This window comes from Caretta caretta, chromosome 1, assembly GCF_965140235.1.
Source record: "Caretta caretta isolate rCarCar2 chromosome 1, rCarCar1.hap1, whole genome shotgun sequence".
Lineage (NCBI taxonomy): Eukaryota > Metazoa > Chordata > Testudines > Cheloniidae > Caretta > Caretta caretta.
In genome coordinates, this window is record NC_134206.1 from 142,635,065 (window position 1) to 142,660,625 (window position 25,561).

The 25,561-nt window shown below is 40.9% G+C and overlaps 1 protein-coding gene across 2 annotated transcripts in view; it reads left to right on the forward strand.

Annotated features, from left to right (window-relative positions):
• SMS (spermine synthase) overlaps positions 1-25,561 on the forward strand; it is a 77,805-nt gene that overhangs the window by 24,836 nt on the left and 27,408 nt on the right. For both annotated transcript variants that reach the window (XM_048862942.2, XM_048862952.2), the window contains exons 2-7: positions 6,773-6,893; positions 17,927-18,020; positions 20,426-20,490; positions 22,565-22,740; positions 24,258-24,412; positions 25,181-25,270. In XM_048862942.2, the coding sequence (XP_048718899.1) occupies positions 6,773-6,893; positions 17,927-18,020; positions 20,426-20,490; positions 22,565-22,740; positions 24,258-24,412; positions 25,181-25,270 (701 nt within the window). The remainder of the gene's footprint in view (positions 1-6,772; positions 6,894-17,926; positions 18,021-20,425; positions 20,491-22,564; positions 22,741-24,257; positions 24,413-25,180; positions 25,271-25,561) is intronic.

Sequence of the window (25,561 nt, forward strand, 5' to 3'; positions counted from 1 at the left end):
TTTATTTCTGCCATTTCTACAGCCGTCCATAATCCACAGATTTATTTGCTACTTCCTAAATCAAAAAGCGCGCAGTGCGGGGCCTCTGCCTTTCCCCCTCAACCCCAATTCCTGAATGTACATGTGCTGACAAATGCACATGTAGGTAATACACATAGCTAGTGTATCTATAGGCATAGACTTCATAGGGCCATACTGCTATATCATGGGATATATCTACAAGGTAAGAGCAAATGACAGTGCGATCGTAAAGGATCAGACTTGCTGCTATTGGAGCCATGTAGCTATGGACTACAGAGCACTGGTTTTATAGATTTGCAAGTTCAAACTCATGCATCCAATACCTTGAACTGTCACAAGTTGTCAGGCATTCAGATTGCTCTTTTCCCAGGCCACTTGTATATTTGCACGTTGTGTGGAGGGTGAACACATACTAACACCCAGTGGCATAAATATATGTGCTTATACAGTAGTATTTGCACAGGTATGATGTTTCAGACCATGCATATTCGGTGTCATATCTTACATTAGGTTTATGAATTTTTGCTTTGTAACTTAGTCCATGGGTTTATTTAGGAAAAAGTAGTCTTCAAAACTGGAGAAGTATTCAACAGTGGGGTCTTTGTGACACACTGTACCTCAGGGATGGGGAAGGCACCTTGTAAACCCCATATTCATAATTTTTATATAATTGTCATATTTCATATAAAGCATGCCAGGTAGGGACTCATGGGAAGGACTATGATCTGCCGAAAACCATTGTTCTATCTAAATATGTATATAATTAGTGCATATGAAGTTATTAGATTGTGTTGTATGGTTGTCACTAAAATATGCTGTGAATTGGGGAATTGCCGAGGTATTAGATCCCCAGAAACAACAACAAGGGAGCTAACCAATGCCTGGGTGCATGTCCAACAACCATCAGCAGCCGTTGTCCAGCAAGGGAGTTACAATTCAGTGATTCATTTGCACAAGTCCACACCAAGGGAATTTCTCAATCTTGCCTGGTGACTCTGCCCATCAGACATACCTGGACTTGTGTTCTCCAAGCACATGGAATGAGGATATAAAATAGAGGACAGAGGCTGCATGGTTTGTCCTATATCTTCCCCCATCAATGCTGAAGGCAACAAGATCGGTAGCGCTGAGGAGACTAGTCCCCAGGCTAACAGGAAGAGCCTGCATATGAAAGATTGTAACCAACCTGTAGTATTCAGTGGGGTGAGAAAAACTTCTTAGTCCAGATTGCCTAGTCTAATAAGGTTGAGAATTTAGACTGTGTGTTTATCTTTTATTTTCCTTTGGTAACTACTCTGACTTTTGCCTATCACTTAAAATCCATCTTTTGTAATCAATAAGTTTATTCTAATGTTTATCCTTATCAGTGAGTTTGACTGAAGTGCTTGGTAAATCTGCTCAGGTTACAAAGGCTTGTATATGTCCACTTTCCATTGATGAAGTAGTGAACCAATTAATAAACTTGCATTGCTCAAGAAAGGGTTTTGAGCAGTTCAAGATGGCATATTCCTCAGGTACTAGGTTTGGAGAGGGTGGGATTTGGTGGGTGCCTTTCTCTGTGTGATTCATGAGTGGCTCTGGGAGCATTCATGCAATCTAGTTGGGTGTGGGGCTCCACGTGCAGTTGTACTGAGTGTTAACAACATGTGGAGGGGTTTGCTGCTTGTCTCCAGTAAGGCATTGTGAGAGACAACCCAGATTAGTGAGTTAATGAGGCACAGCGGTCCCACAGTCCCTAGTTGAACCCCATCACAGTCTTATTAAATTTGTTTTATCTGACTAGCAAGAACTAAACAGATAGAAGTTGATGTTGTATTCTTGGAACCATCACATTAATTGTGTTCATACCATGCAATGAGTTTTAAGGAGCTTAGTCTGTTTATCTTACAGAGAAGTTTAAGAAGCAACTTTAATTGTGGTGTAGGAGTACTTACAAGGAGAGAACAAACCAGAAATTTAGAAGGCTTTTTTAATCCACAGGATAAAGACATAACAAGATCAAATGGCTCAAAATTAAAACTGGAGCAACTCAAACTGGAAAAAGGATGTGTAATAAACAAGAGGGTAATAAACTATTGGAACAGATTACCAAGGGATATTGTTGGAAACTCTCTCTTACAGGGAGACTTTAAATCAAGGTTGGATGTCTTTCTAAAAACGATGGTCTGGTTCAGCTACAAATTATGGGGCTGAATGCTGAAATTACAGAGTGAAATTCTGTGGCTTGTATTGTGCAAGAAGTCAGACTAGCAGATCATAATGTTTTTTCTCCTTAAGACAGTATTTAAATTAATTGATTTTTAACAGTGAGCAGCCTTTTGGCAACTGTAACTTCAGAGGAATGTCTGTAGCTATTCCAAATTGCCTCTTCTAGAAGCATATTGTTATGCACAGACTGGATGCTTAAAACTTATGCAGATGTGATGTCATTATAAGTAATAGTAATTCTTGTTTTGTATTCTTTGATATCTAATCCCTTGCAGTTCCATTCCTTTCAATACATAAATGCCAGATACTTGGATAATTATTAATTCTGTCACATTTTAAATAAATGCAGTTTGTTAAATTTCCATGTGAACTATAGAGAAATTTCCCTGGCCTGAACTTGCATCAAAATTTGAGCTGAATGGAAAGGCTTTCTTTCACTTAAGTTGCTGTTATGGTCAGAGGATACACTTTGCCTTGCTAGGGGTTGCTCAGTGTATTGATTCTCCTGCTCTGAACTTGGGTAGGGGGGCAAGTTCATTTATTTTTAAAACTGGGGAGTGGGGGGGATGAGGTGGTGGGTGTCAATATTCCAAATACTTCCTGGCTACCCAGTGGTGGTGATGATGCAGCTGCAGCAGCAGCATTCAAGTGAAGGTCTGGAATTCATTTAGGGCATGTCTACACTTAGGGCTTGGCTACACTTGCGAGTGCATTAAAGCAGCCCTGGGCGCCCTAGCTCACTACCTGTCCACACTGGCAAGGCACGTAGAGCGCTCCTGGTACTCCACTTAGGCGAGAAGATTAATGCTTGTTGCGCCTTGGCTGAAACGCCCAGGCATCAGGGTGAAGGAGGCGTTGCATTACTGCGCTCTGATCAGCTTTGAGAAACGTCCCATAATCCCCTTAAGTCAAGTAGCCACTCTTCTCATTGTTTTGAACTTGCTGTAGGAATGCGGATATGCCTGTTGAAAGCGCTGTTTCTGACAGCCAGCTGCTTATCTGCTCCAAGACTAAGCAACCATTACTGTGGAATGCTGTGTGAGAGAGAGAGAGAGGCGGGGGAGGAAGGGCGGGGGTCTGCTGCTGTCTGAATTTACAAGACGGCATGCTGACATGCTCTCAGCCTCTCCAAAAAACCACTCTCTCTCCCCGCACATACACACTCCCTGTCACACTCCACCCCACCCCCCCATTTGAAGAGCACGTTGCAGCCACTTGCATGCTGGGATAGCTATCACAATGCACTGCTCTCTGTGGCCGTTGCAAAAGCTGCTAATGAGGCCACGTCAGTGTGCTTGTAGCTGTCAGTGTGGACATATTGAAGCGCTTTCCCTACTGTGCTCTACGAAGGCTGGTTTAACTCAAAGTGCTCTACATTTGCAAGTGTGGCCAAGCCCTTAGCTTCAGTATAAACACTGCCTACTCTGACAGGAGGAGTTGCTCAGTTGGCATAGGTAATCCACTTCCCTGAGGGGGATAAATAGGTCAGCAGAAGAATTCTCCCCATCAATTTTGCACTCTGTACACAGACCTTAGGTTGGCTTAACTATGCTGGTCAGGGGTGTGGATTTTTCACACCCCTGAGCGATGTAGTTATGCTGACCTAATTTTCAAGTGTAGACCAGGCCTTTTTGGTTTTCACTCTAATCTGCTGGCCTGGAAAGTGCTGTGTGTATAATTAAACTAACGAGGCACCCATCAGTTTCATTTTCATGTTCCTGTAGCACTCTTATGATCTTGTAGGAGGAAAGGAAAGAAAGTGGGAGGGAGATGACGACGGACGGGTGTAGTAGTGGGGAGGATGTGTGGGTGATGGGATGGACAACACAAGAGACAGCACCAAGTGCAGAGTCTAAATTAAAAAATGTGGAACCAGTTTTCTTGCCAGGGAGTGGTTGTACCAGTACTAGCAGGGCAGACAACAGGAGCAGGGCAGGGTGTTCAACACCGAGTCATGAAAACCTTCTTTCAAGCCACTGCTGTAAACACCTGAGTCTAGTCTGTGCTAGGGCTTACACCAATGGTGTATCTTTACTGCTGCTGCTGCACAGGAGGTATAAAAATTGCTAGTGGATATGAAGCCAGGGAGAGGCTCTAAAACTTCCTAGAAAATGTAGAATATGAAAGAAGGCAAAAAAAAGTTGTGTTTTTTTGAGGAAGGAGGGTAGAGATTGCATTTGATTATGTTTCAGCTATCATTATAATGGGAATAGTTAATTGAGCTAATTTGCCAAAGAAATTTGGAAATAAAATCTCCCCAGTAAAGTTTGAATTTATACCACCGCTTAACACTGCATGTATATTGTGGAGGTTTGGAAGGAGAGTCCACTTATAGTTGTGCATGTGTGAACACTACACACGAGTAAAATTAGTAGACATGTCAGCATCCAAATTCTTCAGTACTTTTCAGTACAGTTTGTTTTTTCTTAATTCTAATTAAGCATAAATTGCAACCCAAGGAGTGTAATGAATGAGACCTAGAAGATAAAAGGAAAATGTGAACTCTTGCTTTGTTAGCTCTAACATTATTTGATCTTTATCTAAAAGGCATTGCCTTCCCAGCTTACTACATTTGGCAAGAGAGATGAATCACATCATTCTTGTTGACAGGGAAAAATAAGGGAAATATTTTTTTGTTCCTCTCTAGTATTTCAATTTCTTTGGTAAAATTATATGGATGATAGCCCACATGTCTGAGTACAGCTTTTACATAATAGCAATCAATAATCAGGTTGGCAGTTTAGTCTAGTGGTCTTTGTACTCGGTGGAAGATAGGGGTTCCTAAGTTTTAGGGCTTGTCTACCTGGAGAAACTGACCAGCTAAAGCAGAGTAATGGTTGAATAAAGTCACTTTAACTCTGGAATAGTGTCTGCATATAGCTATATTGGCTTAGCTATAGTTATAATTATTCCACTGTAGCTAAACAATATATTTCTCCGTGTAGACTAGCTACTTGTTTTGCTATGCCTGTCTTGCTGAATGGTCTTATGGCAACAGAGGTTTAATTGGGGCTTGATGTCTCTCTCCTTTTTTTTTTTTTAATTGAAACTTGTGGGTTATGCTTTGAGGATTAATGCTATGTACATCATCAGAACCTGCGTTGTATGACACTTTTCTGCCAGTTTTACACTGAGTCTCATATAATTTTACCAGAATCACTAATTTAGCATGGATAACTAATTCCAAGGTCAACTAACTTCTCACAATTTAGTTTTGTATTTCACTCTTGATACAGCTTCTAAAATACCATAACGAGGAAGCAAAAGATGCAGTCTCTGTATTTTATGCACACTAGACTTTTGTGCTGTAACTTGTTTGTTTTAGCTATAAAAGGATGATTATTGATTTACAAAAGTAGATTTATCTTTTTTTTGGAGATAACAGAGCAAACGAGTCTCAGATGTTACTTGCATTAAACTCAATGGGATCACACTAGGGATGACTTTGGACAAATGTTTATGTATATTGGATATGAACTCTAGCAGAATAACTGGATTATAGTTGGCAGGTTATAATGGCTTTCTCTTAAATAAGGGAATGACCATTCTGCTCCTCCTGTTTTCGGGATTGTCTAATTAATGTAAGTAAATAACTGAGGGAACCGGCTCTAAGTAATTCCATTTTAGTTTAGATTTGGCCTGTGAAAGTCTACTAAACTCTGTAACATCTCTAGTTTGATGACTAAGGCCCTGAGCCTTTATTGAGTTCTGTGCAAACAGACCTCTCTGTACCACAGACAGGGATCAGCGCATAAATCAGTAGATTGATAGAAAAGTGATGACCAACAGAGAATACCTGCAGATTGAAGTCTCTGTTGGAGGGCTTCTTGACAGTCAATTTAAAAATCTAACTCACTGTTGGTATTGGTGGTGGTGGTGGTGAGAAACGTGCATTAGCACTTACTATTGCTTTGTATCCCTTAGCTACAAACTTTCACCTTAGAGTTTCCCTCTTCACCTGAGGAAAATCGTCTTTTTGTTCCTAAAAGGAACCAGGAAAAGCTTGGCTTGTGTCTGGAGTGGAATTGGTTGGCTCATCTTGCCCAGTCAGTCATTGTTATTGGAGAGAATGTTAAAAGTCCTAACCTGGGAAGAATACTAAATTGCGAGATCATCCAGTACAGTAGCTTCTCTATTATTAGGTCTCATCATAATTAAAATAGTACAAGTCTGGAGTCTTGCTATCATGGTGATAGAGATGGTTGAGTAATAATATTAATCCTATTAAACTAGACACTTTGCCCTATGATCACCCAACTCTTCATAAAAAAAAAAAAAAAAAAGTCTGATGGAACTTCCTTGACCAGAAAGATGTCATAAAGGAGGGGACAAGGCACCCTCATAGCGTAAGATTGCAGACTCAAAAGCCACTGCCTTAGTGGGGGAACAAAGGCGGTCCAGAGTATAGCTACCAGACTGCTGCCAAGAACTACAGAACCTTTTTAAAATATAAATAAAGCAGCAGGTGTGTGTAGTAAACTTAACGTTTGTCTGAGAATGTCTTAACTGACTGTATTTTCCCTTCCTTCCCTTCATCTTGCAGCTGATTGCAATGCCGTTCTTAAAGGTCTACAGCCTGTTTTTCAAGAGCAGGGAATGACAGAAACAATTCATAACTGGGAGGATCATGGTTACTTAGCAACTTACGTCAACAAAAATGGCAGGTGAGTTGGATATTGGACCCTGGGTTCATATTCTGACCAGATGAGTGAAGTCATCTATGAGCAAAGTTATAACTATGTAAGAAAAGCAGCGTTAACACCATCTGAGCTTCTGAAAGCAATCTATAAAAGGAACCGTATATCTGAAAACCTCTGCCCACCCCTTCATCCCCAAACAAAACAAACAAAATAAAACCCCTAAAGGAACAAAACAGTTGGGTACTGCCTGAGACTTAGTTTAAATACCATACTTAACTAAAACTTTTTTGAACATTTTAAATTTAGAAGGTGTTTTACTGTGTCCTTGTTGTTTTCATTTTACCTTCTTCCCTACCTTTATTTATTTCTTTCCTTATTCTAGATCAGGGATCGGGCAACCTTTGGCACGCAGGCCGAGATGGTTTGTTTACCTGCTGCGTCCACAGGTTCGGCCAATCGAGGCTCCCACTGACCGCGGTTCGCCGTTCCAGGCCAGTGGGGGCTGTGGGAAGAGGTGCAGGCCACGTGCCAAAGGTTGCCAATCTCTGTTCTAGATCATGGTGTGTCTCTTCCTGTTTTTCAGCCACCTTATTTTTCTCCCCTGTCCACACCGTACTTGCTTTACTTCCTTCCCTATATATTTTTTTCTCTTATTTTATTTCTCCCTTGTGGGTCCCGAAAGGATCATGGAGTCTCCTAGGCTGAGCTGATCCGCCTGCTCCTTTTTATTTCTCTGTGTGTGTGTATGTGTGTGAGAGAGAGGAGGAGAGGGGTCCTCCTGTTGTAGTGGAATTAAATTAACCCAAACTTCGTCCAGTTTCATTGCTGCACAAAACTCTGAACAGTAGCAGTGAAAACTGACCACCCTAATCAGTTTTATCCTCTGTTGCAGCATAGGAAACATCTCAGAAACAGACAGCCAGGAACTGTTTCTCTTCAGACTTAGGACAACCATCACTTAACATTCCCATTGTGAACTGAATGCCATCTTTGCAGTCAGAATGGCTAGGGGTTTTTTTGGGAGGGGGGTGGGGGGGAATAATGAGATCATAAATTCTGCAGAAATCCAAAGTTACACTCCTTCCAGCTCCCTTTGAGAGAACTTCCTACTTGCCATGGATTACTGTATTTGAAGCCCTGCCATAGTTTATCACTGCTGCTTTAAACTCAGGATTCTCAATTTTCCAACGATAAGATCGTTATATGTTTAACCACGTTTTAGCTTTAGAAAATTGCAGCATGTGAATGATAGATGTACTAACTGAAGTGCATTTTCTGGAGAGAAGAAAAATGAAGTCCCCAGGGCTTCTGTTTTTCCCAGATCTGAAGAAGAGTTCTGTGTAGTTCAAAAGCTTGTCTCTCTCACCAACACAAGTTGGTCCAATAAAGTCACCCCTCTTGTCCCTAGATATGCTAACTTGGTATTTTTGCCCCTTTATTGCCATTGCTTTTGGCTATTTTACAAACCCATTGGTGATTTCCCAAAAAATATGACTGGGACACGCTTTCATATAAGCAGAGCTAATTGAGACAAACTAATAAATAAAACCAGGCTCAGTTTATTCCCCTTAGCTGCTTTACCATGCAGAAATATATATATATATATTTTGAAGGACTGCATATTTAATATAATTGGCCTATTTGATGCTTCACATCACGAATTAGATGAGCTTTACTGCGTTCATGCCTAACCATTTTGTAACTTTGGCTCATCGTTGAGGGCAGAAACCAAAAGCTGTGCAGTTTGACGTGGTTTTTATGCTTTGTGGTTTTTGTTTGTTTGCGCTGGCTTAGCTATGCTAATCTAAATGCAGTGGTGCAAGCTCAGAGTATAGAGATGTTGCAGTTTATCCTAGTTTGCAAAGTGAGAAGTGTCACCATGGCTGTACGGGGTTTTCTTGTGGGACTTATTTTCTTTCTTACACAATTTTGAGCTGTACCGGTGCAAAATCGCGGTTTACACTATGGCAGGGGGTTTGTGATAGGAGCTTACACTCACTGTTATATCAGTTTCGCTACACAGGTACAAAAATACTCAGTGCAGAAAAGGCCTTATATCTTCCACTAAAAAAGATGCTTCTTGAATCTTCTGTTAGCTAGGAGGCTTGCCCGACTGCAGCGCGCTCTCATTCTATTTTTTTTTTTTAAACTGAACCCTCTTTACTAAAAAGGTTAAAAGGAAACTCCAAATTTTGTAACTTTTGTTACAGCCCATTAAAACATTTGTGGACATAGTTATACATTTAGTCAAATGTTAGCTGGACTTAAGGAAACTCTGAGGCCTTGTATATACTAGAATGTACTGCTTGAATTATACATATAGAATTTGTATGTTAATAAAGCAATGCCTTTAGATTTACAGGTTTCAGAGTAGCAGCCATGTTAGTCTGTATTCGCAAAAAGAAAAGGAGTGCTAGTGGCACCTTAGAGACTAACCAATTTATTTGAGCGTAAGCTTTCGTGAGCTACAGCTCACTGCATCCGATGCATTCAGCAATAAGAAAGCTTATGCTCAAATAAATTGGTTAGTCTCTAAGGTGCCACTAGTACTCCTTTTCTTTTTAGATTTACAGTTAGCAAGTTTGTACATTGTTCTGTCATGCAGCTGTAGTTTGACCTTTGTCAAAAGACCTTCATATTATTCCATTGGCAGTGGCTGGAGTTAGTTACCTTACAAAACTATTTTGGCTTTGGTAGGAAACCTTGTAACTCTGATAATAAGGCCTAAGTGGAGGGTGCTGTACTCAGATCCATCTTGCTGAACAATGTCTCCTCTTTGTGAACCTGAATGAGGAGCTTTCATACTGGATTGCTGGGTCTTGTCAGGCACAAACACTGCACGCTGAGTGGGAGGTGTGTCAGGTGACGCCCAGGAGGGAGAATAGCCAGCTTTAATATCAAAGTAATTGCTTTGGGTAGTTTCAGTACTTACCTATGCCCTGAACCAGGCAACGAAAGCTGGGCCAATGCAGGGCCACATGCAAAAGTGCTAAAACTAGAAAAACGAAAATGTTTTGAACAACTCAGATATATTGTTAAACATTGTGTATGCAATACAAACTCTGTAAAATGAGCATGCTACTCTTTAGTTCTAATATATTAGAGATTCAGACTATTACCGTTGCTGTCGACAAAAATTTATCTGACAAAGACATTATCTGAACTGCCCTTTGGAAAGCTGCAGCTGTTAAATGAATCAGAGTTGATTTGCGGATTACGCCACACTTTCCTGTTGTCATTGCCAAAATAACAGAGCTGCGTCCTTCTTTGTCTGAAGTTAAGCTAGCAAAAGTCACATTTGGCAACTCTACCTGGTCCATTTAATTCATGATTTACTCTGACAAAGAACCTAATTGAAGAAGGCTCACTTGAAAAATATTCACTAATCATTTTGTCAACACAAACGTAGGGGAAATAACCATTCACACCCCACACAGAAGCAAGATACTGCCCACTTTAACCAATCAAATCATTGCCAGTAGTGGTGTGAATGAATATTTTCTTTGCTGTACCAGCCTCATTGACCAAACACTGAGCTGGCAAATACACCAAAGTGCATTGTGGGACTTCAGCAATTTTTGTTTCTGACCAATACCTTTAAAGTCACTTATGTAAATTGCATTAACTTTTAAAAGGGTGCCTTGTGTTAAGCAGCACATTTCTACCTGAAATGTTACTGATTCTCATTACAGGTTGTGCATGACATTGTAGGGAAAATTATTACTGCACTTTCAGTGTATTTTTACTTTTTGCGTATGTGCTGGCACCTTCCATACAGCAACTGGACAAGAAACTAATGATTAAAAGAAAACGTAAAACTTCAAAAATTGGCAGAGGAATTCAGGGTGAGGGGAGCACTAAAGGTAGTACCTGTAACTGCTCGAGGTTTATTGTTTTTAATTGATGGTGCCATATACATGAATACTGTATCTTACTGTGTTGTAGTGGCAGCTTTGATAGCGTGTGTGGGTAAACTTGAGATTTGCACGTGGTGTCTGGGCAGGCAGTGTATGTGGGGAAAGGGGGAGGAGTTGCTTCAAATCCACACTCATGGTCTGCCTGCACAACTGTTTAAAAGCAAAATCCCTCTTTCTCATTTAAAAAAAAAAAAAAAAAAATGAGCTACTTCTCTGAGTAGCTGTGACCTTCACCTTTTTTTAAACCTCTGTTCAGCCTTGGAACACAATAGAGCACTGGGATTTTATTTGCATTTGTGTTCTGTAGATTATGATTCTGTTTTGGCCTACAGCAGGAGGGTGAAGGATTTTTTTTATCTCATGTTAACACCTCTTTAAAAAAGCCTAGTCTGGACACTCTCCAAGCATTTGTTTCAGGGCTTGTCTTCACATACAGCGCTATAGCAGCGTAGCTGCAGCACTTAAGTGGAGACGCTCCTACACTGACGGGGGAGCTTCTCCTCTCCGTGTAGTTAATCCACCTCCGCAAGAGGTGGTAGCTATGTTGTGGGAAGAAGCTCTCCAATTGACATAGCACTGTCTACGCTGGGGGTTAGGTGGGTGTAACTTTGTCACTCAGGGGGTGGATTTTTCACACCCCTGAACAACTTAGTTATACCGTGGTAGGTCTGAAGTGTAGACCTGGCCTCAGGCTATAAATTGTGTGGTTTACCCTCGGAATCATCCTAGAGTCAGAAGGCATAATCAGATGTGTAGTCACTTTCTAGCCCTGTCACTGTCTCTTGTAACATTGGGTATATCTTAAATTCCTTCATTTTCCCATCTGTATAATTAAAATACCTACTATGCAGGAATGGTGTAGTGATGGCTTTCATTCATGTTTGGTAAATGCTCTGAAATCCATTGGGAAATACTAATAGATGTGCAAAGTTTGAGACATTTCAATGGTATTATTTTAATAAATCAATCAGGATTGGCTTCTGTCCCCTCCCCTATTATGAGGAATACCTAAGTGACAGAAGACAACATTTTAAAAGTGACCTGTCTAGGAAAATATTTAGGCTGCTGTATGATATGCAAAAAAGGCCTAAAATGGGGGTGTGTTGTGTTGTCTCCTACTCTCCCCCCCGTAGTCCTCTTTCAAGCCTTAATTGAAGGGGTCAGGGTGCTGAATCCTTAGCAAAGTGGACTCCTCTTTCAGTTTTTTTAAATTTAACAGGAGTCAACTCAGATCTCCATCCCACAGCTTCAAGTGGTATAAAAAAGTCACTTCCTAGTTCATAAGTATAAAGGAAATGAAACCTGATGAACTGATGACCTCTAATGTCCAACCACCCCAGCAGACGGTTGGACAAGACAACCAACGTAGGCGAGACCTGACTGTTAAATGTTAGAACAAATAAAACAAGTAAACCCTGCTCCGATGAGGTATGCATGCTCTCACCCCCCCCAAAGGGGCGAGGGGGAAAAGCTCTTATGTGATTCCTTCAACCTGTGTAGAGAGAAGGGTGGCTGGCAGGATTCAGGCCCACAGCTTCAGCAGCACCAAGGCCCCATGGCTGAGCCAGGCTTCTGCTCAGAGTCTACCTCCACTACCCCTTAAAGGGGAGAAAGACTTGCTTGACTTGGGCTGCTTCTCATCTCTTTTCACTATTCCTCTACACTGCTGCCCCACACCACTGAAGATGAATTTTAATTACAGAAGTAAGGTGTAGGAAAGGAGAGTAAAGCATCTGACATTACTGGAAAACAAAATCTTTGTATATATGTTCCTGTGGGCAGGGAGTGTCACTTCAGGAGCCTCAACCTGATAGACCCCTAAGTGCTACCATAATAATAAATGTTTGACTATTTCTATCTTACAGACTACATTGGCTGTTTTCAGCTAGTCTCGTTATTAATGTAAAAATTAGTCTTGTTTTAGAATTTACAACATTTAAACTCCAGTATTAATCTACTTTTCAATCTTAAAAATTGCTGATCTTAGAAGTGACACCTTGAAAACTTCTCTAATAATGTAGGTTTCAGAGTAGCAGCCGTCTTAGTAAGTATCTACAGGTCTGATGCAATACCATTTCAAGTTGCTGAAATGTCTCCCTTTGATTTCAGTGAGCTTTAGATCTGGCTCCAAACAAGAGGACTGAGTTGGTGGGATGTGGTGGTAAGATACTGGGTTAGATTCTGCTCTCATTTGCTTCCTGATAATTTTGTGACTTAAACTAGTAAGTGTGGCTGATTTAAAACGCCCGCCACCCCCAACCTTTAAGTGAGAGGACTCTAGCCCATTGAGTCAATTGTCCCCTTCTCGTTGCCTAGCCAACTCAAAGTTAGGTCTAACTTAATAGTGGCAAAAATTTGTTTCCTTCTCTATAGTCAGTATTTATTCAAGAAAACTGAACAGCTTTTGATGGCAGCCACCCAATGGTTACTTACAGTGTGATATCTCACTGCTCTATCAAAAATGTCATTGCATTTTTGGATTCCCTGTGTAAGCTGTATGAAGCATTCTCATTGGATGTTGGGTGGTGAAGCTAGCCTGTGCTCATTGGCAACTCGGGGAAACTGGTCTTAGCAGTATAGATAACACCGGTAATAAGAAAACACTTGCCTTAGGAGAGAGGATGAACTTTGAACAGAAATGCATAGTAACTGTTTTTGATTTTGCTGAGTCTTATTTACAGCGGAAGCTAATGAGTCTCCTGGCCGCACCCTTGGGCTGCTCTGCTGTTGTTAATGGGTGTTTTTCTAAACATATGATTGCAGTGGTTTGACTACATCTGTTTTCAAGCCTGCCTAGTTTGTGGACACACTTAAATCGGTTTTAGCTTAATTTGGTAAACAAGTAAATCAGTAACCAGCAGGGGTTTCCATCCAGCTAAGCAGATTTAAAAACTAATTTTAGTTAAACTGGTGCAACTTGCCTTTAGAAAAAGGCTAAGACTGTCTTCTGTTTAGAGGCAGGAAGTATGGGCTAGGTTTACAAGTTGAATTATGGACCCTTTGAACCACTCAGATGCCAGTTTGCGGAAGAAAGGAGGCATGACAGCAATCTTCCACTCATGTGAAGCCTAAGGATCCTGTGGTAACAGTTAAAATAACAAATAGATAAAATCCACATAGGTCTAGAAAAGTCTCTGTTTATATTCTAATACCTGCTGTAAAATAGCCTTGCCTTTATATTGTGTCTCTATTTTAAAAAATTTACAAAGTATGTATGTATGTATTGAGGAACCAGCCCTGGAATGAGCCACATTGGAAGTGAAACATGGCAGTTGTTAAACAGTAATAGCAATGCCTCACTTCAGGACAGGAAATTGAAATTACAGGAGGGAATTTGTGTAGAGGAGATGACTACCCAAATTAATAATGGCCAATGGGAGGTGAATTACCTCCAGTTGTTACAGTATGGGGATAAATTTCTGAAATGGCACATTTGATTGTGCAGCATTCTCTGGCACCATGTTGAAGCATGGGTTTAGTACAGAATAGTAAGAGTGCCACCTAGCTACATGCTCTAGCACTATGGGTGGTGGTTAGGGGTTGGTTTGAATCAATTGACTTAAAAAGTCAACAGGAGTACTTCTATTTAAGTATTTGATAAAAACCATGTAGTCTCCTGGACTGAAGGCATTGTACATACCTATAGGGCTAGTCTATAGCATGCTTGAGCAAGCACGCTTTATTAAAATCCCTTTCTGTAGTGGAGGGTGTCCAGCTATTGGAAGAAGTTGTCATGCAGGCTTCTGCATCCATGCTTGACTGTTTCTTTCCAGCAGGATTATTGCCAGCCAGGGTTTCTTTTGTAATGTGCCCAGAGTGCCTTAAGAAACAGACCAAGAGAAAGGGCTAAAAATGCTTTTAGGGATACACATGCATAAAGGCTAGAGAACAGTAATCGCAGCTCTTTATAGTGCTGTTTTTTGGGAAAAAGAGGAAAAGATCACAAATATTTTCAGTCTTTTATGTTTCTCCCCTGATATGTGGCCTGAAATCTTGAATGTCAAAAATTTTGACCATCTCTAGGTTCTTAACTTAATAACCTCTCAGTCATATATAAAAGTTATCATTTTCTGGTAGCGCAAAACTTACTTATACTATAGCAAATCCTGCTTTGCTGGAGCCAATCTCCTGCTAACTTTTACCAGATCCTAGCCATCCCACTCACGAAACAAAAACCACTCCAGAGTTTCCTGGCTTTGATGTTGCTTTTATAGCATTTGTGTATAGGCAATGCTACAGTGTGCAGAATCTTGCAAAAACACCAGCTCTTACACCCAAGCATTGATGCTGGTGGAGTGTTCAGGGCTGTCAAAGTAAAATGTCTGATGGGCTGACTCTGCCATATAAGAGTGGCTGGTGGGGGGGGAGATGGTGAATCTGAAGAATAGATGGGGACTGCAGTGGCAATGGTTGCTTTAAAAATAAATGGCGTAACTTGGTTGGTTTTTACTGTTGTACATATTTCTGGAAAGCTGGAGAAAGTCTCACTGTGTGTGCATTGCTATTGCTCATGTCCATCAGTGCACTGAATGTGCTTATAACTAAGTTGCTGTATTGAGGATTTTCACTAACATTTTACCATAGTGTTGAGATGGAAGAAAAAACCAAATCGTTATTATTAGAACAAAGTACCTGTGAGTGCCTTCTCCTAAGAGAGTGGTAATGTCACAGTGTTTCTAAAATGATGGAACAACATCCTAGTGACTAAGCTGATGGTTTAACGACTGCCATGTTTCACCTCCATTGTGGCTTATAATTACAAGACAAAGATGAATCTATCACTGGAATGGCCAAACTTACTGACCTTCCGAGCCGCATACAATAATCTTGAGAAGTTTGAGAGCTGCAAGATCTGCCGAGGTGCTGGGCTTCTGGCTCCACCGCCCCTTCATGGGGCTAAAGCCTTTTCATTCCCCTCCCTGCAGGGCAGAAACCCCTAATTCTACCACCTTGCTGCAGGGCAGATACTCCGAGTTTCTTCCCCCTTCTCATCTGGTAGGCAGAGAATGCGGGGTGCGTGGGGGGTCCACGAGCCGCACTTTAACTGTAAAAGAGCCACATGTGGCTCACGAGCCACAGGTTATCAACGCCTGATCTGTCACATCACTGTTCATCTACTTTCCTCCATCAAACTGAACTAGCAGGTTGCTTATTATGCAAAAGTTATTTACTAGATAGTAGGAGGAAAAAGACTGGTCCATTGACTTTGATGAACCATGGTTTTAATGGTGTTAGTTTACAGATGTCTCATAGATAGTCTTAAATATTAGTGGGAAAGGCCTTGAGTGGACTGTTTCTGATACCATCTGGTTCAGATGAAAACTATAAATCTGCATATTTTAAAAAGTACTTTACAGATGTTACTGTAGATTTAAAAATAAAATTACTCCAAAGGGGATATGCTGTATATCCTTCTCCTAAGTCAGGTCCTGTAATAGAGACTTTGGTGAACCGAGACATCTCTTAAAGGGACTGGAGTTCCATCTTAAAGGCCTTCTCTTCTTTGCTTAAAAAAACCCAACAAACCAAACCAAATCCCGCTGATATCCAAAGCAAATGGCTGATGGATGGCCTCTAGAATAGAGCAAATGGTTTTGTGGTTGGTTCAGTGCATGTCATCCATGGCCTCTTCCTTTTTAGTTTTTAGGGTAATCACTTTAAGGCCAAAATTACTGGAAACTTTTAATCACTTTAAAAGTTTCCAGTAACTAAACTAGCAGAAACTAGTTACCCATTCTTACTTAGTACTTGTTTTGTCACTTAATTGTGTTTGTTGCCCCCCCGCCCTCCCGTAAAATACACTTTGTATTTCTTATGAATAGTCATTAATCTGTTAACATGAAAGCTGTCTGCATGAGGTGGCTCTAATACTTTAAGTTCTCTTGAAGTGAAAGGCAAGGGAATAGCTAATTGTTTTCTGAAACTTGTTTTGTTTTTAAGTATCTAATTATAACTCTAAACAAATTCTCATATTCAAAGAATAGAGACTGATGTGCAGTGTATTTTCCCTCTTGTTATGTCTGTGTTGGTTTTTATGCACTGCTGTGGTTTTGTTTGTTTGTTTTAAGATTAGTTGTATGATCTTTAGGGGGTGGCTGTCATGCTCCTGCCAACTCTGTATGTTGTTCAATTACTTTTTGAAAGAAACAGAGAGAGAAAATCATTATTTGACAGTGGAGCTGGAAAAATTACTAGACTTCTGAATTCATAGAATATCAGGGTTGGAAGGGACCTCAGGAGGTCATCTACTCCAACCCCCTGCTCAAAGCAGGACCAATCCCCAACTAAATCATCCCAGCCAGGGCTTTGTCAAGTCCGACCTTAAAAACTTCTAAGGAAGGAGATTCCACCACCTCCCTAGGTAACGCATTCCAGTGTTTCACCACCCTCCTAGTGAAAAAGTTTTTCCTAATATCCAACCTAAACCTCCCCCACTGCAACTTGAGACCATTACTCCTCGTTCTGTCATCTGCTACCATGGAGAACAGTCTAGATCCATCCTTTTTGGAATCCCCTTTCAGGTAGTTGAAAGCAGCTATCAAATCCCCCCTCATTCTTCTCTTCCACAGACTAAACAATCCCAGATCCCTCAGTCTCTCCTCGTAAGTCATGTGTTCCAGTCCCCTAATCATTTTTGATGCCTTCCGCTGGACGTTTTCCAATTTTTCCCCATCCTTCTTGTATTGTGGGGCCCAAAACTGGACACAGTACTCCAGATGAGGCCTCACTAATGTAGAATAAGGGCAACGATCACGTCCTTCGATCTGCTGGCAATGCCCCTACTTATACGTCCCAAAATGCCATTGGCGTTCTTGGCAACAAGGGCACACTGTTGACTCATATCCAGCTTTTCGTCCACTGTAACCCCTAGGTCCTTTTCTGCAGAACTGCTGCCTAGCCATTCGGTCCCTAGTCTGTAGCGGTGCATGGGATTCTTCCATCCTAAGTGCAGGACTCTGCACTTGTCCTTGTTGAACCTCATCAGATTTCTTTTGGCTCAATCCTCTAATTTGTCTAGGTCCCTCTGTATCCTATACCTACCCTCCAGCATTGCATTGTATTAAGAAATAGTTTTTCCTCTTGGTAAACTACAGTGTTGTTAATAAATGAAATCCTAATCACTATAATTTTGCTTTTTAGTTTTTCCAATCTGAGAATTTACCCTCATGGATTAGTATTGGTGGATCTGCAGAGCCACAGTGATGATATTAAAGGAAGAGATGAAATTGATCATGTAAGTATACCATTAGCCATCTCAAAGCACATAGAAGAAATCCTAGCAGTTTCTTTGAATATGTCAGTGTGGATCCCACTATAGGTAAATGTGTCCACAAGATCTGAGTCTTTTGAATAGCAGTGTCTGTTGCAGCTGGCCATGCATCCTGTACCTCCTTGTGCTCTCATGCAGGAGTAAAAGTGGCTGCCACCCTCCCCTCGCCTCTTACCACCTGTGGCAACAAAATAAAACCGTGGTGTCCAGCCCACTATCTCTTAGTGTTGGCTAAATCTTCTGCCTGACTCTATCTACCTGATTTAGACTCAAGAACTAACACTGTGTGTGTGTGTGTATACATACTTGCTCTAGTATACTGATAGAACTAAATCTTTCAGGATGTCTTTTTGTGGCCATATGAGGCTACTTAGGACATTTTACCTAGCTAGATCACCAGATGGCTGGTGTACCTCTCCCTCCAAATGTGAAGGCCCACTCCACTGGAGCACAAACAATGTCTTCTGCCAGTTTCAGGAATATCTACAAGGCAGCAGTATGGAGTAACCCACTGACTTTTGTCAAACTTCATGCCCTTAACTTAGCAGCCAGGTCAGATGCCAAGTTTGGGAGAGCTGTACTGCAACTGCTGTTCAACTGAAGCGCCTTATTCCCACCATCCGGAGGTGACACTGCTTAGTGGTAGTGCAAACTTCCATATGCTGCTGTGTCTTAATGCCAAGTTGGAGAATCAGCTACCTTTTTACTTAGAATGAGAGCCTCTGTATGCCCATTTGATCCTTGGCCTCCAGGCTGATACTGTCAATAAATGTGCCAATTGTGGTTGTAGCTGCTGTCATGTGGATACTATTCACTAGGAATTGGGCTAAGACTGCTAACTTCACATTGTCATAAAGTTGACCAGATCTGTATTGGTAACTTACAAGTGAAAGGCTGTGTGTCATTACTTTTCTCTTGAGACACCCAGTGTGACAGGGTGTGTAAACACCGCATTGAAAGGGCCAGGGCCAGCGTGGGCTCTGTGTGCTAAGGTAGCTATGCCACTCATGCATGGTAAAGAGGAAACTACTATCAGCAAGGGGGAAGTCCTGAGAAGGAAGTGGCTGCTGAAGCAATAGGAGGAACCTCCCAATGCCAGAGATCCTATACCTCCCTTGTGTCATTGCCCTCCCACTCCCCTCCCCTCCCCCCCCCCCCTCCCGGCTCTGCAAGGAGTCAGGTGAACCTCAGAGAAGCCCAGGAGGGAGAGACTGGCGTGGCTACCTGGCCAAGAGTCCATAAAGCTGCTACCCAGGCACCCCCAAAGTAAGGTGGTGCTACTGACCTCTTTCAAACTCAGCCTCAAGCCTAACGCCTTCCTTCCATCTAAACGCAAATTGTGTTAACTCAGGGCTTGGACCCAGGCTCTCAGGACTCCACGAGCCCGAGTCAAGCCAGGATCCAGGGTTTGAGACCTGTTGCTTTACAGGGTAGACACAGCCCAACTGGACTTGTGCTTTGGGAGTCCACCAAAGGCATTCCATGCTCCCAGGTGCTGACTTTCTTTGTCCTCTTGACAGTCAAGTGTGGTGGTTAGTCAAGGTTTCCCACACTGCATCATGAACCAAGGGTTAGAGCGGCCCTGTGTTGGGAGGGTACTAGGAAGTTGGGTGACTGGACTCAGGCCCACATAATGCAGTGTAGATGCTGGTTGGGACCCAGGGTTCGACAATTCCTAACCTGGGGTTACAAATGAGTTTAGACACTCAAGCTGCAAGTTAACAAACCCATGGACTGCTAACTGGAATTCTGCTGACTCTGGGCTCTTACCCTTTGGGCTCTTACCCATACACAGCAATTAAACATCTGTGGCTGGCTGGGTCAGCTGACTTGGACTTGTGGGGCTATAAAATTTCTGTGCTGACGTTCAGGCCCAAGCCTGAACATCTGTACTGCAAGTTTTCAGCCCTGCAAGGCTGACTCAGGCCAGCTGACTCGGGCTTGTGGGGCTCGGGTTGTGGGGCTGATAAACTGTGGTGTAGGTGTTCTAGCTCAGGTTGCAGCTTGAGTCCTGGGACCCTCCCACCTCACAGGGGTCCTAGAGCCCCAAACCCAGCCTAAGCCGGAAGTCTACACTGCCGCTGAACAGTCCCACAGCCTGAACCTGGCGAGCCCGAGTCAGCTGGCATGGGCCAGCCACGGGTGTCTAATGGCAGTGTAGACATGCCCTAAGGTGCTGGGGCCTGGACTGGGCTGGGCTGACCTCCGGGTGATAATTGGGCGTGACCAGGGGCCCCAACCCAGCTGTATAGGCACCACAGGGAGACTCTTTTTACACATTATTTAACACTATTTCAAATTACTGTATCGTGGGTGGGGAAGTGTATTTCTGAACTTCGTAAATTCAACATCTTTCATGTTTCTTACAGCTACTAAATAAGATAGAAGAAAGAATGAAAGAGTTGTTTCACAGCAGTATCAAAAGGGTAAAGCGGTATGTTATTTTTAATGTATCATCACCATTTAACTTGATTTACATTAACATTGAAAGTGAGTCAAATCCTGCTTTGTTACACAGGTGTAAGTAGGGCCTAATTCTTCTGAAGCCAGGGAATCACTCTGGATTGACACAGAATTTGGTTCAACGTTTTGATCCTGTAGTGTAGTGGACAGGTCTGTGGACATACCTTTTGATTTACTGCTAATTTTTCTTTCTAATCCTCAGATTTGTTCAAACAAATGCATGTATATAAATATATTTTTGTATAATTTTTTGAAAAATTCATATGGCAGTTAACTTCTATAATAAATACCTGTTCAAAGAAACACTGTCAAGATTGGTAGGCGCAAAACTGAGTTCTTGGTATATAGCAAATTCCACATTACTTTTTTTTTAATGGGAGATTTTTGTTTCCCAGACACATTCTATAGTGCTGTCTAGTACTGGTAAGCAATCCTGTTGTAACGTACCAATAGCAACTATCTCTGCTGTGGTGGAGTTTGTAAGGAAACTCAGTTTCAGGTTTCTAAGAGGCTATTAAAATCACCAATAATAAATTACTGCCTTTATCTATATCTATATATAATTTTTAGAGAGAGATACACACAGTCTGTTATTGGTTTGGTTTTTTTTGTTTGTTTTGTTTAAGTCTGAGCATGTCTGCTTTCTCAATACCTATAAATGTGGTGGTTTTATTTCAGAATTAATAAATATTGCCACTCGGCTTGTTGTTAAAATTGTACATAGACTAAGCCATTGTGTAATACTAATCCTTTGCATACTATGTAATAATTATGGTACATGAAGAGAGAAAGGGAATCCAAAATAAAGAAAAAGTAGTTTGAAATATTTTCATAACAATTGAGTTGAATAAATAAAAAAATCAGAGAAAATAGCATTTTAATTTCAGTTTGATATTTTGATGTGCTCAAATGGTGAGGCTATCTTGTCCATGTGTGTTTATTTTATAAGGACTGCAAAGGTCTTTCACTCTCAAAGCAGAACAGCCAGAAATTGCAGGTCCTGATTTTTTTTGCCTTCCCATATTTGTGCTTGTCGATGTATATTTTTGTACTTTCTCCCACTGTGTACTGCCATCTAGTGTCTCTCAGAAGGTATAATTTTGACTTTTGTCCTTTAGAATCACTGGGCATTCAAAAGATCAATTTATATTTTCAAAAAGCTTAATTTTCCTAAATATGAAACAAATTAAATCAGTGTTTAGACGGTCTTGCACAGAAGAATAACAAAAGCATTTTGATCTGTTGGTGTCACCTTAACCATGAACGCTGAATGTGAATTTGTCTTTTTAAAGCTAACTAATTTTTTAAAACTGAACTTATACTCGATTAAGAAATTGTAAAATGACTTACTAGATTCATCCAACTTTGAGGCTGCATATCTGAGCCAGACTTTCAGAAATTAATGCAAATTCTGGTGGAAACATCCAAATGTGTTTCACATCTACGTTAAGAATAAAGGCAGACAGTGCTTAAACTTGTTTGGTGTCTTTTTGCCCATGTTCTGCATTTGTGTCATTAATTTCAGTTTCTAGTTTCAAATTAAGTGTCTAGTGTTCCACAAATCCTCTTCCCCAGGATAAAAGACTGATTCACACACAGGTTGCTAGAGTAGTGCTAAATTAAAGTATCAACACGCAGATTCTCCTGTAGACACTAGCAATCCTTGTATATTTGACTGCTAGCTAAAATATTTCAAATAACCTTCATGAGCATTACACACAAATTGGAATAACTTTGTATACAGTGCAATTTTACTGAATACAAGAAAAATGTAAAAATCACATTGAAAATTTTTATTTTTTGTATGAATGCTATTTGGATTGTATTTTCTTGCAAAATCATAGATTAAACGTGTATTTGAGTTGGTGTCCACAACATTCAGTTATGTAGTACTGCATTCCTAATGATGATAAGAAAATGTTAAGTACTATGGGGTGGGAGAGCATCTCTCATGTATTGTATTCATGCTAAATTAAAGGAGAATGAGGAATGTTTGTTAACTTTCAGAGTGAATCGTGAATAGTTTTTGTTTTCCCCTTCCTTAGATTGCCAGCAACTGTGAGAGGAGGAGCCATTGATAGATACTGGCCCACGGCTGATGGGCGTTTGGTAGAGTATGACATAGATGAGGTTGTTTATGACGAAGAGTCGCCTTATCAGAATATTAAAATTCTACATTCGAAACAGTTTGGGAATATTCTTATCCTCAGTGGGGATGTTAGTAAGTATAGTCTTTTTACAATGTGCTAAAGCTGTAGGTCATTTGGAGTCTATCTTGTCAGAACACCCCTTTGTTAGTTTCCCTGCAAGTAAGAGGTTGTGTGGATTTTTTTGGGCGGTGTGTGTGTGTGTGTGTGCGTGTGCGTGTTTTAAAGGCACCCTTTTCAAAGTATCAAACAGAAAGTTTCAGAGAAAATGTATAAGTGAAGAAAACTCTCTTATATTTAACCCTTTCCCACTCCCCAGGCTATGCAACCTCTGAGAGCTACTTTAATGGACAGGAAAGCAAACTCAGTGATCTATCTTCTAAACAACTGCCCATTATTTTAAAAGACAAATGAAATGATTTTCCCTAGTCTGCCTTAAGGTTTCATAACCTTGTTAGATGGCTTATTTCCCCCTGTAAAATATTTGGGCCTTTGGCGACTTGCTTTCTACTTGTTAACTAATTTTCTTTGGTTGAGGCCAGCTAGGGGTAGCCAAATCTCAGCCTTTTAGCAGTCTCAATCTCTCCATCAATACTACTTCTTCGAGTACTTGTACATGTCCATTCTGATTTGGGTGTGTGCATGCCCTGAGCACAGCTGTCGGGAATGTTTCCTCTAGTGGTATCCGATGGCTTAGCTCTGGCACCCCCTGGAGCTGTGTGATCATAGAACTGATATAAGGGGCCCGCTGAGCCTGTGCTCTTCAGTTCCTTCTTACTGTCCGTGAGGGCTGTTGGAACTGCCTCTTTGCGTTTGCAAAGTGCCTTTAGTGGTTCTCTCTATAGTTTTCCTGTACATAGTTTCTTAGTCTAGTTTTTAGTTGTTTTAGTGTAGTAGGGGTAGGGCTCCTCTCCATGCCCGGAGAGGCTGTCCATCCCTCCCCCAGTACCGGGGCATGCCTCGGTCACTGGGGTTTAAACAGTGTGCTTCCTGTGGCAAGCCTATGCCTACCAGTGACCCTCACTTAAGTTGTCTCAAGTGTCTGGAGGAGGGCCACAGGAAAGAACATTGCCAGATCTGCCGTGATTTCAAACCCCTATGGTGCGCTTTGCAGGCATTGTGTAGACAAATAAATAAATATATATAATAAAATGATAGCCCAGGGAACTGCTCAATTAACTGAGGTGTAAGAAAAAGCCAATGAATTAGCAGAGGGTATGCAGTAATGCCCCCACCTGCAACTGGCTGCTTGTGGTCACATCTGCACAGAGTTCACTGACCCTAGTAGGGGTCATCATGCAGATCTACCCATGCAAAGTAAATGATGGGATGGGGACCGAAGTAACCATAAAAATTCCATGCAGGGAAAGCCCTTAGTTCTGGCATGTCCTCACTTTGGAGAGCTGGACTTTGTAACGTTAACACTTGTAAGTGTTGGTGTTTTTGTTCTGGAAGAATATAAAATCCATGCTGGTTTTCACACTGACAATACACAGCATTGCTTTTAAGATGCATCTGGTCTACTGTAGTTAGTAATTAACAGACTTACAAATGCAAAGCTTCTGACCAACTTTCTCTTTGTTCCTTCCAGATCTGGCAGAGAGTGACCTGGCATATACGCAAGCCATAATGGGCAGTGGGAAAGAAGACTTCACTGGGAAAGAAGTGCTGATCCTAGGAGGTGGTGATGGGGGTATACTGTATGAAATAGTCAAACTGAAACCAAAGATGGTCACCATGGTGGAGATATCCTTTCAACAAATGACCATTCATGTTAATAATCCAGCATACTCTTCCTTATGTATCTTGGGACCTCAAGTTAAATGTCTCTTGTATGAACTTGTGTTGGGAGACTGGTTCTGTCTAAGCCAAAAAATAGGAATGGTTTTAGACCCAATCACTACAACATGCAGGCACTGACTGTGAGATCTGATCCTGGCCAAGTTCCTAATCCAAATCGTAGCTCTCGAACAGCATTTTCTGCACTTTGATTGAATCCTGATTTCCTTATTTAGGTAACTTAAAGCCATTGATGTCTGATTAAAGACTTCAGGATTTGGTTCTTAATGATGATGGCATATGTCAACCGTATCCTCTTTCTCAGATATCAGTTAAAGAAAATGATCCAAAGGTGGCTTCATAAATAAGATTTCAAAGTTCCATTTTCCAGATCTGATTTGCTATTAGTCACTGTACATAGCAAATTTCATTAGTCTATAAACCAAAATAATTATCATCATCATTGTATTAAAACAGTACACTTTTAAAATGTATGGTAAATTATGGTGCCAACAATGCTGGTTGGAAAGAATTTTTTTTTAATATAAATAATATCTTAAACCTCTAATTGAGGTTGGGAATGAATTCCTAATCCTAGATGTTGCAGTAAATATGTATTACTATTACTATTCCTCCATAAGATTGACTGTATCTCTTTGATAAAAGGATAAAACCCCCAAAACTTTGGTTAATAAAAGGTGAACAGAATTTAATGTTCCTTAACTAACATCAAACATTGACCAAATGGTGATCGACGGGTGTAGAAAATACATGCGTAAAACATGTGGAGATGTCTTAGACAATCTTAAAGGAGAATGCTATCAGGTAATCTATCTGTTGCCTTCATTGCAAGTAACTTTTACAAATGAAAATATGATTTAGATCTAGATTTAGATCTGGCAATTTATTGTTTTGGGAAGTTTTTTGTATGCCATCTGACTTCTTAACATTTTCTTTCCTACTATTTTAGGCTTAATCCATATCTGCATTTCTGAATCATGGTATAGTTTGCACTAGGGTTTGGATTCAAAACACTGATTCATTAATTTTGGAATATTTAACTCTGCCTCTCCAAACCCACTCTGCTTTCTTAATATTTACAACCCACACTTGGAA